The 16,263-nt window shown below is 47.2% G+C and overlaps 1 protein-coding gene across 1 annotated transcript; it reads right to left on the bottom strand.

Moving 5' to 3' along the window:
• Positions 1 to 533: 533 nt before the first annotated feature.
• Positions 534 to 3,628, bottom strand: LOC102102837 (small ubiquitin-related modifier 3). The gene is made up of 4 exons (XM_014258256.2): positions 3,608 to 3,628; positions 3,247 to 3,405; positions 1,854 to 1,925; positions 534 to 1,540 (listed from the first exon to the last, which is right to left on the bottom strand). Exons 1-4 carry the CDS (start codon positions 3,626 to 3,628, stop codon positions 1,478 to 1,480), a joined length of 315 nt encoding a protein of 104 aa, XP_014113731.1. The 3' UTR covers positions 534 to 1,477.
• Positions 3,629 to 16,263: the final 12,635 nt, after the last annotated feature.

Here is a 16,263-nt window from a genome sequence, read left to right as displayed (position 1 = left end):
TAGCGCTCAGTCCTCCCGCCGGGTGCAGCGGGGTGCGGGAACGCACCGGGAATTCCCTGTGGGAAGCGCTGGGAGCGGGGCAGCTGCTCCGCTGCGCTGGGAGGACACAGGAGAATACGCAAAAGGCCCCACGGGGGGGTTGGTAGCTGGGCACGCCCTTCGCATTCCCTGGAGCAGCCTCCACACGGCGTTTCCCCCGGGATGGGGCGCAGAGAGCGAGAGGCAGGAGCCCGGTCCCAGACTGGATTTGCTGTGGGTGACAGCAAAGGGCGGCACGTTAATGTGGAAATCCGGGAACACACAACGGGAGCCGCGGGATAGCGCACCCCAGCTAGCCACCAACACGGAAAAGGGAATAGGAGCCTTTCCAGCCAGATTTCAGCAAGCAGGAGCATAGCTAATGTGAACAAATGGGGAAAAAAAAAAAAGGCTGATTATGATTCCGTGGAGCAGCGGGACAACCCGAGTTAAAAATCCTTTGGAACAGGATTCATGGAACCCAAACCACCACACAAATAATTAAACCTCAGTAAGGCTGGAGAGGCAGGAGAACAGTTTATTGTTATTATTATTATTTTGAAGACACCTAAATGTCTCCCCTCACTTACTAGCTCTTCTTCACAGTTTGGTGACATTAAGAGGCATTTCCCCTGCCCTCCTCATTTACCAAATTTATCTACCAAAAAGAAGTATTCAAAAGAAACCTGAGGCCACAGACTTCCAGTGCCCACAGAGAAAGAGTCAAGGGAGCAGGGCAAAGTGACAGATGCCACCCAGCCCTCAGCAAACAGCTGGAATTTCAGTGATGGGATTTTTATAAAGCTGCACAACAAAAAAGCACAGCTACTCTATCACAAGCATTAAGTTTTTGGACCAGCTGCCCTGCTACCTCCAGTTCTGCAATAGTGCAGGACAAAAAAAATACCATTTCTGCATTTAAAAAGTACATTTTGGCCTACTTTATCATAATATGAAAAAACACATGTAAACCTGGAGTATTTAAATCCTATTCTAAGCATTGTATTGTGTTCTAGCCCCAGTCAAAGGTGTGATGCTGCCCAAGGGATTGATTAAATTTTTAATATGAGCCAAAAACTTAAAACCTGTATCTCTGTTCCTTCTCTTGGGTGCATCTTAAAAGGAAACTTTTACACTCACACTTGGCATGAAAATACATTGAACTATTTATATAATTTGAGTTGAAACAGAAGAGCAAGACCAACCAGAGCCAGGAATGAACACTCAGTGTCCCAACACACGGATGAATGCTTAGACCACAAGTTTAAAGAAAGAAAAAAAAAATACAAACAATAAATTTTAAAAAAAGGCTAACAACAGACAACACACAATCTGAACTTCAAATGGTTAAATTCAGACACAGCTCAATCCCTGCAGATACTATTTTGACTTGTGCACACAGACAAGAGAGTGAGGTGTGATGAGGATCCTCAAACTGTTCTCCAAAAGATGCTGTGTCTTAGCACCCTCCGCCTGTCTGCTGCTGGTAAACTTCGATCGTGTCTTCGTGTTCCATCTCCAGCTGTGGGAGTAACACAGGAATTATTTTAACATTTTAAAAATATGAAATTTATAAATAATACAGAAAACTTGAAAAACACGTGGTGAGGAAAGCACTTGGCTCCCTGCTCCTAATCAGCAATACAGCACTTCAGGAATAACTTTAATTAACTAAGACATGAAACACTTTTCATCAGTCACCTTGAACAAATTTGTTGGAACATGCTAAACTCACAGCAACTATTTCAGTATCATTTTGATTTCAAGCCCCTTTGATCATCACTCAGACATACAAATATCTGTGTAGCAATTTGCAGTAAGAGTGTTTTTCATACCTGTGCAGGTGTGTCTTCTTCTTTAATTGGCTGTCCATCAAACAGGAACATAATGTGCCTCATTGACAAGCCCTGCAAATTCAAAGTTCTATATGAGAAACCACACTTGTGCTTCTGAATCCAAACTAAGTATTCATGGATTTACTGTCAGAACACGTTAACAAAATTAACACTCAAAAGATAAAGGGGATGACAAGAAAATAGGTTTAGATTAGGTATTAGGAAGAAATTCTTCCCTTTGAGGGAGGTGAGGCCCTGGCACAGATTACCCAGAGGAGCTGTGGCTGCCCCATCCCTGGAAGTGTCCAAGGCCAGGTTGAACAGGGCTTGGAACAGCCTGGGATAGGGGAAGGTGTCCCTGCCCATGGCAGGGGGTGGAACGAGATGGACTTTAAATTCCCTTCTAACCCCAAACCATTCTGTGATTCTCTGATTAAGATTTAACCACCAGGACACACTGAGCACACCTGTCTTGCTGTCTACACTAAGGATGGTCAAATGCTGGTAACTGCGTTGCCCTTACAACCTGAATTACCACACTACTGAATTGTGTTCTGACAACTTAATCACATGAGGATGCCTTTATTCCCTGCATCAGGGATTAACAGCCTTGCTCTGCCCTCTAAAATCCTTCAAAATCCGTATGATTCACACTTCTGTCACACACAGGAATGCTAAAAGTCCCTGTACCTCTCAAAAAAACCAGAGAGGTGTTTGGGTGCAGCAGGCACAGAGCAGGGCAGAGTCTGAATAAGTGAAGAAAGGATCCTGCAACAGACAAGGGCAAACAAAATCCAACTCTGTTTCCAAAGCCATTCGCATGCATAAAGCAGAGGCATTGTGAGCTCCAGGATCAGGAACTGAGCTGTGGGGATACATCCTGTTCAGCTCAGGATGGCACTGAGGAACAGCCTGTGAACACCTGTGCAACACAGTGGTCACAACTGCGCAATAGGCATCAGGAGACACAGGAAGGGAGGAGGAAACAACCCATGAAGAAGCTGTGGCATAGTGTAATTTATTTTGTGTCGTTTTTCAAATGCGCTCAAAGTTGATCAAGTTTTTGGAGATGACAGGACTGAGGGTCAGTGAGTTTTTTCAGAGACAGGATCAGAACCGGAGGAATTTCTGTAAATCCCGCGGGACACTAGGGAGCACCTGAGGAGGAAGAGGCGGCTTCCATTCACCGATGAGAAGAGCTCCGCACCAAGGAGCTGCCAGCATCCCAGCTCCTCATTCTCCCACACACCTGAACACCCTCACCCTGCCCACAAGCATGTTCCACGATGCGGGCAGAGAAGCAACGAGGCTTCCACCAGCACGGGGACGCTTCCCCGGGGCTCGTGGGAGCGCCCCGGGGCCGCAGGAGCCCCCGGGCCGTGGCCGCGCCTACCTGCCGGCAGCAGTACACTTTCATGAGCTTGCTCAACGGAGTGTGCCGCTTTATTCTGAACTGCACCACGGAGCCGTCCTGCCCGGTAACTTTCACGTCGATGTGCTCGTTCTCGGTTTTCACGCCTTCCTGGACGGGAAAGTGCAGGATGCGGCGGATTTAGAGCCCGGTCGGGTGAGCCCCGGGGTGCCGCTCGGGTCGGACACCCTGCTCAGGTTCCCCGCTGCCGGGACACCCCTCCGCGGGCGGGGCCGCACGGCTGCCGTGCCCCGGGACGCGGAGAGGAGGCTACTCCTGGCTCCCTCCCTCATCCCAGCCCCTCCCCTCCCGCCGGCTCCTCCCGCTCCTCTCCCCGCCTCACACTGGGCTTCTCCTCCGACATGGCGGGGGGGTCGCAGGGCCTCCGCGCTGGGGGCGTGGCTAACGGTCAAGGGGCGTGGCGGGCCGCGTGCAGGCGGGGCCGCGCTGAGCCGCACGGAGGCGCTGTGCTCCGGCGCGGGGCCGGCGTGAGGGGAGCGCGCGGGTCACTCCGGAACAGCCCCCGGACAACCCGGGACACCTGTCCTGGACACCCCGGAACAGCCCATGGACACCCCGGGACCCCTGCCCTGGACACCCCGGGACACCCTCGGGACCGCACCTTCCTGGTCGCACGGCAGTTCCTGCGTGCGGGGAAACGAGGGACGAGAAGCCTTCCATCAAAGCACAGCCCGCCCAGTCCAGACCGGTGCTGGGGTGTCCGGATCCCCTTAAGGGGAGGAGAGGCAAGTTTGCCTCGATCCACAGTTGAGGAAATTATTAGATTCTAAACATATCCAAATGGGAGATTAAAACACAAACGAGGTTAAATTTTGGGATCCAAAGCGGTATTTCATTATTTGTTTTCTCATTAAAGAGAAAGTAAAGAAGATAAAACAGTGGGAAAAGGCCAAGAATAATTACGTGAAGCACAGGGGAAGGAGTTACCACCACCATAGGTCCAGTGCTGGTTCACAGAGTGCAGGGTTAATAAACAGGGTTTATTTTCCAAAATACAGCAGGAACTAAAGTTTTTGTTAGAGGCAGAGTAACACTTTAATTTTCAAATTTGACTCTTCGAAGAGGCAATGAAGAAAAATAGTCCTTACTTTTTACTCATTCTCTACATGGGGGCAGGTGAGAGTAGGACAGGAGGTTAGTGCTGACGGAGGTGTCCCTGCAAGGGAGAGGCAGAAAGGGCTCTGGGCTTCTCCAGAGGAAACTCCCTAAATATGAGGTCCATCCCTGCTGAGTCCACTTCTCCCACAGGCAGTGTCCTTGAGCCGATGGCCAAGGCTGCCTCCTCCAGCCTGGGGGTGTTGTGGGGCCATGAGAGTGGAGGAGAAGGTTCTGCCCCAAAACCTCCATCTCAGCCTGGCCGTGAGGAAAGCAGATACTGGTCCCTTTAGAATATGCTCAGAGTCTTAAAATATTTTCCCTTTTCCACTCCCTTTCCCGGCTATGCCCCCTCAGAGATGAGCTAAGTGGCACAGAAGCAAGCAGGAATGGCCCATTTAGGGGTCTTAGGAGTTGGGGTGGTGTTGTTCTATTGGGAACGGTGAGAAGAACAACACAGACTCTCTTGTGTGTTGAATAGGAGAGCAAAGTTTATTACTTCAGATCTTCTTTTATAGACCGATACACGAAAGTACAGAAAGGTAAAACTCTTATTGGTTAGTAAACTAACACATTACCATCATTGGTTAAGTGTAACATCACCGCTTGACTGTTTTCCTAAACACCACCTGCAAGGATTGTTTTCCTTTACCAAGAACTGTTTGGATTCTTTCTCGTGCTTTCTCAGGCTAAAATGAGAAGCCTGTGATTTACTTTCACACAGGCTCTGTTCCCTTCTTTTTGCATTTAGCATCCACAGGTTGGGGGTTTTTTTCTGTTTAGGATTTTTCCCCAATACGTGTTGCTAGGACACAATAACGACTGGATACTTAAGAGAGACGACAGAAGTTACCAGCTCAATGGAGGGTGCAGCTGGCCACTCTCTCTTTACCTGGTATTTCTCGTGGAGGGCAGAGATACCTCAAGATTTGGGCTGGGAAATCGGCGTTGGGTGCAGCCTCTCTTGTGTTCTCGATACAAGAGGGGAGAGGAGAGAAGCTGCGATTGCTGTGGGGAGAATTTGTCACCACTGCGGGGTTCTGCCTCCTGCTGCCTTTCTTCTACCGTGAGTGAAGTTCTGCTCCTAAGAGCGTTGCATTGGGACCTTATCAACACCTGTCCTCACTAAAAGAGGGACTTTTCACCACCTTCTCGGGTGCCTCAGGGGAAGACCCCAGGATGGCGAGCCCGCCTTTCCCTGCTCTGCCCGGAGCCGGGTCGCCATTGCCCTGTCCCCGCCGCTTCTTCAGGACTGCTCCGAGCATTCGCTGCACTACAGCTCTTCGTTCCCTGCATGCCGAGATGTCCCGTGGTCCCCGCTACAGCTGTGGAATTTGATACATCTCCTCTACCGCTTTTTTTAAAGGAAATCTTTATTCCATCCCTACCCGTCTCGGTCAAGCCACCATTTCCGCGTGTTCCCCGAGCTGGCACCGGAGCGCCCCCTGCAGCCGCGGGGGAATCACGGCACCGGCCCTGCCCGGCCCAGCGGGAGTCACCAGCGCCCCTGCCGGCCGTGCCCGGAACTGCACGGAAGGGGAAGGTGCCTGACAGCCAAGAGAAGGCTGTCATTGCGTTCCTGCTTCTGTTTTGTTGTTCCTGCCATAGCTACTGGTTGTTTTTATGTCTTGTTATGCATTCGTGGCAGTCACTAATCATTGTGTGTACTTGCTTGTATTAACTGTTACAGTTGTTGTAGCACTTCGTAATGGAAAATGAACATTGAGACTTGTCTAAAAGAGAGTCTCAAGCAAAGGGGGGACTTGATAAATAACACAGAGAATAGAAATTTTCAGTTCCCCTCAAGTTGCTAAATAGAGCTTTACGACTAACTAGCAAAAAAAAAAAAAGATAAAAGGATGTAAAGGTATACACAAAGGAGGATAAACATAGCTGGAACCAGTGAAGAAACAGATAAAGAGGATTACAGAGATTTAAGTTACGTAACAAAAAACAAAAGTGCATGCCTAAAGAAGAAATTCAAGTAAAAGTCACCTGTAATATTGAAGTGTTATAGATACATTTTATATTGTTGGCTTTTTGCAAATATTAAAATGAATGTTATGTGTATAAGAATGAGAAATTTTGTTGTATTAATATAGTTTTCTTTATTTCTGTTATTGATGAAATTTAGAAATAGTAGTATAATACATATATGTTAGGCTATGGCATAGTATTAAAATAAAAACTGCTTTTGTTTGTATAACCCAAAGACTGAGGAAAAAAAATAGCTAGAGAACTCCTGCATTTGTAAACTATCTTATCCAGATGAAGACAGCAGTGACCAGAACTCTGGGGGAGGAATTTATTGCATTTCTGGTATCAGGGAATGTAAATCTCAATGGTGCCAAGAAGATTGATCTATTGGGAAGGGGGCAAGAGAAAACTAAACAGAAGAACACCAAAGATCCTAAGAAGAATGTATGAATATGTATGAGAATTTATGGATATGTAGTAAGGTTCTGTTTTTAAGGGACAATCCTTTGTTAGTAAGGTGTGCTCTCGGCTGAATGCAGAGACACCCGGCTGTATTTGTATACCTTACTTTATTTTTTTCTCCTAATTGTCTTTTTTATTAAACTTTTAAATTCTATAAAAATTATGTGAACCTCGTTTTTCACATGAAGCATTCAGTGAATATCACCACCAGACACCCATTTAGATGACCTCCAGGACCAAAAAAGGACTTTCAGTAGAAGGCAAATGCATGGAAATTAGTTCTAGGAAAGTGGTGGTTTGTGTATTAGCTAGGAGGCACATTGTAATGAATATGATCAGGACGGAATAAATACCCTGTTGTGAAGTTTCACCACACACATCAGATTAAAGGAGATATTCTTCCGTGTGTCCAGCCTATGTAATAAAGAATGCCTGCTTTTTAATTCTTGAACTTGAAAAAAACAACTTTTATTCTATAGCTAATATCACTATCAATATCCTACCCTCTCCCCAACTTTCTACAACTATATGCTTTCCCTCCCACAACTCCCACTCCCCCATTGCACATTGCATTCATGTGCAAAAGGGCAGAAGAAACCAGGCAAGGCCCTTCTCGGCGTCCTGGTTTTCAGTTCAGCCATGGAGGCTGCTCATCAGATTAGATCACGGGGGGGCGGTGCTGGTTGTCGCCTGCGGCCATTGCTTCATGACCCCTCGGCGGACGCTGCCCCAGCCCGTTTCTTTGCAGGTCATCCAGCTCTCTCCGGGGACGCTGGCGAGGCACGGGGCTCGGTGGCCTGTCCCCATCGGCGAGTCTTCGGCGCCGGCCACCTCCAGGAGCTGCATCCTCCTGCGCCTCCTGCTGCTGCCGCTGCCTCCACCGCACCACAAAGGGATGGAGGCGGCGGCGCCGACGCGGGGCCACCCCGGCACGGTTTTCCTGCCCCTGCAGCAGGCGGATGGACTCGATGGGCCCTTGGCAGACCGGGCAGGTGGCATTGGCGTCGGGGGCAGCCTGGGGCTGGATGCAGGCGTGGCAGAACACGTGCCCGCAGGGCTGCACGGCAGCGGGCCTTTGGAGGAAATCCACGCAGATGCGGCAGAACCTGACGGGTCGTGGCGCTGATGGCTCTTGCCTGACCTCTGCCATTGCTGCTCCCGGACTTGACTCAGCTGCTGGCGAGACTCGAAGGCTTGGCTTCCACTTGTGGCACTCAGAGGTTTCTTGACCTCTCGTGCGACTCAGAGGCTCCTCGGTCACTGGCAGCACTCACAGGTTCCTCAGTCACTGGAAGGACTTGGAGGTTCCCTTTCACTCACTGGCAGGACTCGGAGGTTCCTCTTCACTCACTGGAATCACTCAGAGGTTCCTTGGTCACTGGCAGGACTTGGAGGCTCCTCACTCACTGGGAGTACTTGGAGGCTCCTCTGTCACTGGCAGGACTCAGGCTCCTTGGTCACTGACGACACTCAGACAATCCTGGGACACCGGTAGCACACAGGCTCCTCGGACGCTGCAGCACTCGGAAGCTCCTCGGCTGCTAGTGTGGCAGTCTGAGCTCTGCGGCACTACCCAGGGCTGCTGTTTATGGTTACAAGAGTGGTGTCACAATGATGCTGAGTGGTGACATCACAGGGCTCTGAGGGGCACACCCAGGAACTCCCCCATCCACAGAGACCCATGCTGTGGCACCAAGCCCATCTGGCAGTGGGTTGCACACCTCAGTGTTTGCCCAGCTCCCTTCCAGGTCCCTGCTGGGGTGGGGCTGTGCCAGTCGTCACATGTGCCAGGATCTGCTCTGCAGAGCTGCTTTCCAGGGCATGTCCTGGTGCCTGGGGCTGCACCTCCCCAGGGGGAGGATTCTGCTTGGCCCTTGGTTGAACTTCAGGAGGTTACATCAGCCCATTTCTCCAGCTCGTTAAGGTCCTTGTGAGTGCAGAGTCACCCTCTGGTGTCTCAGCAGCTCCTCCCGCTGTAGGAAATTCAGCAAACTTGCTGAGGGTGCCTTGGGCCCCATTATTCAGGCCACTATCAAGAAGGAAGAGGACTGATCCCAGTACTGATGCATGGGCTACACTGCTGATGATCAGCCTCTGTCTCAGCTTCATACTGCTGATCAACAACCTCTACTTAAAAAACAATATCAACAGTTAAAATCACTTCCTCACAGGGCAGAGTTTATTTGCAAAGTTCCACCTCCCCCAAGCCTCCTGCTTTCTCCAAACTCTTGAGAAATGTCTGGGTGATCATTTATATATCATTTATATATCATTTATATATCATTTATATATCATTTATATATCATTTATAGCCCCAGTGAGCATTTTCCCCTTCAAATATAGCAACTCTGGAATACAACATAGGATCTGTTGAATTGTTTGCTTCTTCCACCACTTTTACTAAAAATACTGTTGTAGCACTACACACTGAAGCCACCTCTTGGAACCATTTTGTGCGCTCTGCAAAGAGACTGAGGTTGTTTGGCAGAGACTTTCCAGCACCAGGCACTCCAGGGCCCTGCTGCTGCTGCCACCATAGCCCTGCTGTGACTGGAATGGAAGAGGCTGTCATGACAGCAGACCTTTCCAGCACAGTCATGCACCTGCAGCTGGGAAACCTGTGATCACTGCTCAATCTATCCCCGGGATTTCACCTCTCAATGTTGGCTGCTTGTCCCACCTTTCCTATCATGTGGTTATAATTGGCCTAGTGCCAGCTTTTTGTAGCCTTTATGTGCAGGGCTGTTGAGCTCTCCTGCGCCTAAAGCCAAGTTCCCTGTTACATCTTGTTAACCCCTCCTTTCCAAGTTCCCTTCTGCATCTTCCTAGTACTCACTGCAGGTGGTGGGGCACTGTCCCACTCCTCAGCTATGGTGTCCCATCATATCTGCTTCCCCATCCCAGTCAGGACAGCTTTTTATTGTGGCAGGCCTGCAAAGGACCACTTAATTCTCATGAATTGTCTTTCTAGCTACTGGGCTTTGCTCTCGGCTACACTGCAGATGCTTCTTCCCAGACCTGAGCAGGCACCTTGGCTACCCAAGGACACAGCTTCACCTCCCCACCACGGTCCAGCCAAGCCAAAGGGTTCATCAGCTTTCCAGTGCATCAGCCACATGATCCCTGCACACAGCAACCTTCAGAGGGGGAATTAGAAACACCAGGAGTAGCTCCATCCCAGGCTATGGGAGGCAGCCCCTGGGATGAGGATGCTGAAGGGCAGGAGGCGCTCAGGATGAGAGCAGAGGACACAGTGCCTGTGTGAGGAACACTGGGTGCTGCCCTGGCAGCATGGCATGGCCTCTGCTTGTCCCCAGGGCACGGCCACGTTCCACCCGGGCAGGGCCTGGCTCCCAGCAGGTCTCTGCTGCCCTGGCTCAGCAGAGAAGGACAGAGCTGGTCACAAGTGGGGGCTCAGGAAGAGGAACTTGCTTGCAAGCAGCTCTTGAGGCCCGTGTGGGAAGAGACATGCCCTGACCCCGCCCCTTTCTCTAAGCCCCGCCCACCCACTCCTAGCCACGCCCCTCCAAAAGCAGCTCTTAAGGCCAGTGAGGGGAGAGACAGACCCTGGCCCGCCCCTTTTTCTACGCCCCACCCCCCCACCCATAGCCACGCCCCTTGAAAAGCAGCTCTTGGGGCCGGTGAGGAAAGTGACAAGACTTGGCTCCGCCCATTTTTGTAATTTCCGCCCACCGATGTAAAGCCACGCCCCTCCAAATCAGCTCCAGAGGCTGGTGAGGAGAGAGACAAGGCCTGGCCCCGCCCACAAAATTATTTCAACCTCCTCAAAATCCCAAAAAATTCCACAAAAAGCCCGCAAAATTGTTTCAATTTCCTGAAAATCCTACAAAATTCTACAAAAATCCCTAAAAATTGCACAAAAATTCCTCAAAACTCCACAAAAACTACAAAAATTGCACAAAAATTCCACAAAATTACATCAATTTCTTCAACATTTCCCAAAAATACCACAAAATTCAATTAAATGCTCACAAAATTATTTAAATCTCCTCAAAATCCCACAGAATTCCACAAAAATACCACAAAATCCCACAATAATACCACAAAATTCCACTAAATTATTTCATTTTTCTCAAAATCCCGCAAAGTTCCGCCAAAATCCCTCAAAATTATTTCAATCTCCTCAAATTTCCTACAAAATTCCAGGTGAATCCAACAAAATCCCACAAAATCCCTCAAAATCCTACAAAATCCCACAAAATTATTTCAACCTCCTCAAAATCCCCAAAATTCCATGAAAAGCACACAAAATTGTTTAAATTTCCTGAAAATCCCACAAAATCCCACAGAAATCCCACAAAATTACATCAAATTCCTCAAAACTCCACAAAAATTCCTCAAAATTACACAAAAATTCCTCAAAATTCCATCAATTTCTTCCAAATTTCCCAAAAATCCCACAAAATTCCATTAAAAACTCACAAAATTATTTAAATCTCCTCGAAAATGCTACACAATTTTACAAAAATCAAAAAAAATCATAAAAATCCCACAAAATTATTTCAATCTCCTCAAAATTCCAGAAAATTCCTCAAAATTTTTACAAAATTCCACAATAATTCCACAAAACTCCACAAAAATTCTTCAAAAACTCCACCAATCTCTTAAAAATCCCACAAAATTCACCTAATCTCTTCAAAATCACACAAAAATACCAGAAAATTCCACAAAAATACCACAAAATTATTTCAACCTCCTCAAATCCCATAAAATTCCACAAAAAGCCCACAAAATTCTTTTAATTTCCTGAAAATTCCACAAAAAATCCCAAGAAAATCCATCAAAGTCCCACAAAATTATTCAAATCTCCTCAAAATACCACAAAAATTCCAGAAACATGCCACAAAATTCCACAAAAATCCCACAAAACTCCACAAAAGTTCCTCAAAATTCTCCTACTCTCTTCAAAATCCCACAAAATTACCAAAAAATTACCACAAAATTCCACAAAATTTCTACAAAATGGCACAAAATCTCAAGGAAAGCTCACAAAATTATTTAAATCCCCTCAAAATCCTACAAAAAAACCTCAAAAATCCCAAGAAAATCCATAAAAGTCCCAGAAAATTATTTACATCTCCACAAAATACCACAAAATTCCACAAAAAGCCCACAAAATGGTTTAAATTTCCTGAAAATCCTAAAAAATACTACAAAAATCCCTAAAAATTGCACAAAAATTCCACAAAAATCCCACAAAATCCCACAATAATACCACAAAATACAATTAAATCGCCTCAAAATTATTTACATCTCCTTAAAATCCCACAAAATACCACAAAAATCCCACCAAACTATTTAAATTTTCTCAAATGGCTGCAAAATTCCAGATGAATCCCACAAAATTGTACAAAAAGCCCAAAAAATTCTTTTAATTTCCTGAAAATTCCACAAAATTCCACAAAAAGCCCACAAAATTACAAAAAAATTCTTCAAAACTCCACAAAAATTCCTCAAAATTACACAAAAATGCCTCAAAATTAAAGAAATTTCTTTAAAATTTCCCAAAAATCCCACAAAATTCCATTAAAAACTCACAAAATTATTTTACATCTCCTCAAAATTCCACAAAATTAACCAAAATTAAAAAAAATTCTACAATAATTCCACAACACTCCACAAAAATTCTTCAAAAACTCCACCAATCTCTTCAGAATCCCACAAATTTCACCTAATCTCTTCAAAATCACACAAAAATACCGGAAAATTCCACAAAAATACCACAAAATTATTTCAACCTCCTCAAATCCCATAAAATTCCACAAAAAGCCCACAAAATTCTTTTAATTTCCTGAAAATTCCACAAAAATCCCAAGGAAATCCATCAAAGTCCCACAAAATTATTTAAAGCTCCTCAAAATACCACAAAATTCCACAAAAAACCAACAAAATTCCATTAAAAACTCACAAAATTATTTAAATCGCCTCAAAATCCTACAAAACTCCACCAAAATTGCAAAAAATTCCATAAGAATCCCACAAAATTCCAAAAAATACCACAAAATTATTTAAACCTCCTCAAAATACCACAAAATTATATCAATTTCTTCAACATTTCCCAAAAAATACCACAAAATTCAATTAAATGCTCACGAAATTATTTAAATCTTTTCAAAATCCCGCAGAATTCCACAAAAATCCCACAAAAACCGCAATAATACCACAAAATTCCAATAAATTGGGAGACGGCATTTCCGGACATTTTCCGCAAGAAGCCAGTGTGTACTGGTGTTGCAAGGTGTGACTGTGTGCATGTGGATGTATTCCGGTGAGTTCCAATATGTTTGAGTGTTTTTCGCTGTGTCCGTATATAGCTAGGTTGGCTGGAGGAGTCCGAGTGTACCCCGGAGGTTAAGGGTGCTCCGCTGTGCAATAAGGTGTACACGGAGGTTTGCCCACAGTGTCCCAGTGAAACCTGCTGTACTCTCGTGTTTTCAGGTGTGTTCGGTCGAGCTGGGGTATTTACACGTGATCCCAGGAGCGCGTAGGGTGCACGGGTAGGCCTGGGTTTGACAGGGTGAGCTTGCAGCACTTCTGATATGTGTGAGGTGTGTTGGAGTGTTAGAAGGTGTATCCCGATGTTTCTGCGTGTGTTGGGGTGTTTCTGTATGTGTCCAGGGACTTTCCGTTGTCTTTCGGTATTCCAAAGAGCGGCGATGTGGGAAAGGGCGTTTCCAGACGTTTTCCGCAAGAACCCAATGTGCCCTGGTGTTGCAAGGTGTGACTGTGTGTATGTGGATGTATTCCGGTGAATTCCAATGTGTTTGGGTGTTTTTTGGTGTGTCCATATACAGCTAGGTATGACCAGAGGTGTCCAAGCGTACCTGGGAAGTTAAGGGTGTTCCGCTGTGCAATAAGGTGTACACGGATGTTTGCCCACAGTGTCCCAGTGAGACCCAATCTGCGCTCTTGTTTCCATGTGTGCTTGGAGGATTTGGGGTATTAACGTGTGGTCCCAGGTGCGCGTAGTTGTTCACGGGTAGGCCTGGGTTTGACAGGGCGAGCTTGCAGCACTTCTGATATGTGTGAGGTATGTTGGGGTGCTAGAAGATGTTTCCCGATGTTGCTGCGTGTGTTGCTGTTTTTCCTTATGTGACTGGGGACTTTCCGTTGTCTTTCGGTATTCCAAAGAGCGGGGATGTGGTATAGTGCGTTTCTGGACGTTTTCCGCAAGAAGCCAGTGTGTACTAGTGTTTTAAGGTATGACTGTGTGCATGTGGATGTTTTCCGGTGAATTCCAATATATTTGGGTGTTTTTTGCTGTGTCCGTATATAGCTAGGTGTGGCCGGAGGTGTCCGCACACTGGGTTCTTGCGTAAAACATCCACTAAGGCACTATACCACATCGATGCTCTCTGGATTACCGAAAGACTACCAAAGTACCCGGACACATACGGAAAAACAGCAACACACGCAGAAATATCGGGAAACACTTTCTAACACCCCAACACACCTCACACTATCTGAAGTGTTGCAAGCTCACCCTGTCAAAACCAGTCCTACCCGTGCACATCTACGGGCACCTGAGATCACGCGTAAATACCCCAGCTTGTCCAAACAAACATGAAAACACGAGGGCACAGCGGGTCTCAGTCGGACACTCTGAGCAAACCTCTGTGTACACCTCATTGCACAGGGGAACACCCGTTAAATCCCTGCTACACTCGGACACCTCCGGCCACACCTAGCTATATACGGACACACTGAAAAATACCCAAACACGTTGGAAGTCACCAGAATACATCCACATGCACACAGTCACACCTTGCAACACCAGCGCACACTGGGTTCTTGCGGAAAACGTCCGGAAACGCCCTTTCCCATATCGCCGCTCTTTGGAATACCGAAAGACAACGGAAAGTCCCGGGCCACATATGGAAACACTGCAACACACGCAGAAACATCGGGATACACCTTCTAACACTCCAACATACCTCACACATATCAGAAGTGTTGCAAGCTCGCCCTGTCAAACCCAGGCCTACCCATGAACAACTACGCGCACCTGGGACCACACGTTAATACCCCAAATCCTCCAAGCACACATGGAAACAAGAGCGCAGATTGGGTCTCACTGGGACACTGTGGGCAAACATCCGTGTACACCTTATTGCACAGCGGAACACCCTTAACTTCCCAGGTACGCTCGGACACCTCCGGCCATACCTAGCTGTATACGGACACACCGAAAAACACCCAAACACATTGGAAGTCACCGGAATACATCCACATACACACAGTCACACCTTGCAACACCAGGGCACATTGGGTTCTTGTGGAAAACGTCCGGAAACGCCCTTTCCCACATCGCCGCTCTTTGGAATACCGAAAGACAACGGAAAGTCCCCGGCCACATACCGAAACACCCCAACACACGCAGAAACATCGGGATACACCTTCTAACACTCCAACACACCTCACAATAGCAGAAGTGCTGCAAGCTCACCCTGTCAAACCCAGGCCTACCCGTACACGACTACGAGCACCTTTGACCACACATTAATACCCCAGCTCGTCCAAACACACTTGAAAACACGAGAGTACAGCGGGACTCACTGGGACACTGTGGGCAAACCTCCGTGTACACCTTATTGCACAGAAGAACAGACTTAACCTCTGGGCTACGCTCGGACACCTCCGGCCACACCTAGCTATATATGGACACACCGAAAAACACCCAAACATTTTGGAATTCACCGGAATACATCCACATGCACACAGTCAAATATTTAACAGTGTCCGAGTGAGACCGGCTGTACGGTCGTGTTTTCATGTGTGTTTTGACGATCTGGGGTATTTATGCGTGATCCCAGGGGCACGTAATTGTGCACAGGTAGGCCTGAGTTTGACAGGGTGAACTTGCAGCACTTCTGATACTGTGAGTTGTGGTGGAGTGTTAGAAGATGTATCCTGATGTTTCTGCATGTGTTGCTCTTTTTCCGGAGGTGTCCGGGTACTTTCCGTGGATGTTCGGTATTCCAGAGAGCGGAGATGTGGTATAGTGCGTTTTCGGACGTTTTCCACAAGAATCCAGTGTGCGTTGGTGTTCCAAGGTGTGACTGTGTGCATGTTGATGTATTCCGGTGAATTCCAATGTGTTTGGGTGTTTTTCGGTGTGTCCGTATATAGCTAGGTTGGCTGGAGGAGTTTGAGCGTTGCCCGGAGGTTAAGTCTGTTCCGCTGTGCAATAAGGTGTACACAGAGGTTTGCCCACAGTGTCCCAGTGAGTCCCGCTGTACTCTCATGATTTTAAGTGTGTTTGGACGATTTGGGGTATTAACATGTGGTCAAAGGTGCTCGTAGTTGTGCAGGGGTAGGCCTGGGTTTGACAGGATGAACTTGCAGCACTTCTGATACTGTGAGGTGGGTTGTGGTGTTAGAAGGTGTTTCCGGATGTTTCTGCGTTTGTTGCAGTGTTTCCGT

The sequence above is a fragment of the Pseudopodoces humilis genome, chromosome 11 (assembly GCF_049639895.1).
Source record: "Pseudopodoces humilis isolate 2021_Gansu_Grassland_sample_001 chromosome 11, ASM4963989v1, whole genome shotgun sequence".
Taxonomy (NCBI): domain Eukaryota; kingdom Metazoa; phylum Chordata; class Aves; order Passeriformes; family Paridae; genus Pseudopodoces; species Pseudopodoces humilis.
This window is presented reverse-complemented; position numbering and strand designations above follow the sequence as displayed.

Bases quoted from the DNA above. Each gene is read 5' to 3' on its own strand.
- LOC102102837 (XM_014258256.2), bottom strand. From the start codon at position 3,628: ATGTCGGAGGAGAAGCCCAGT. The intron at 1,926-3,246 runs GTAGGCGCGGCC...TTGAATTTGCAG, and splicing joins AAGTGTACTGCTGCCGGCAG to GGCTTGTCAATGAGGCACAT. The intron at 1,541-1,853 runs GTATGAAAAACA...TTACTCCCACAG, and splicing joins AAGAAGACACACCTGCACAG to CTGGAGATGGAACACGAAGA.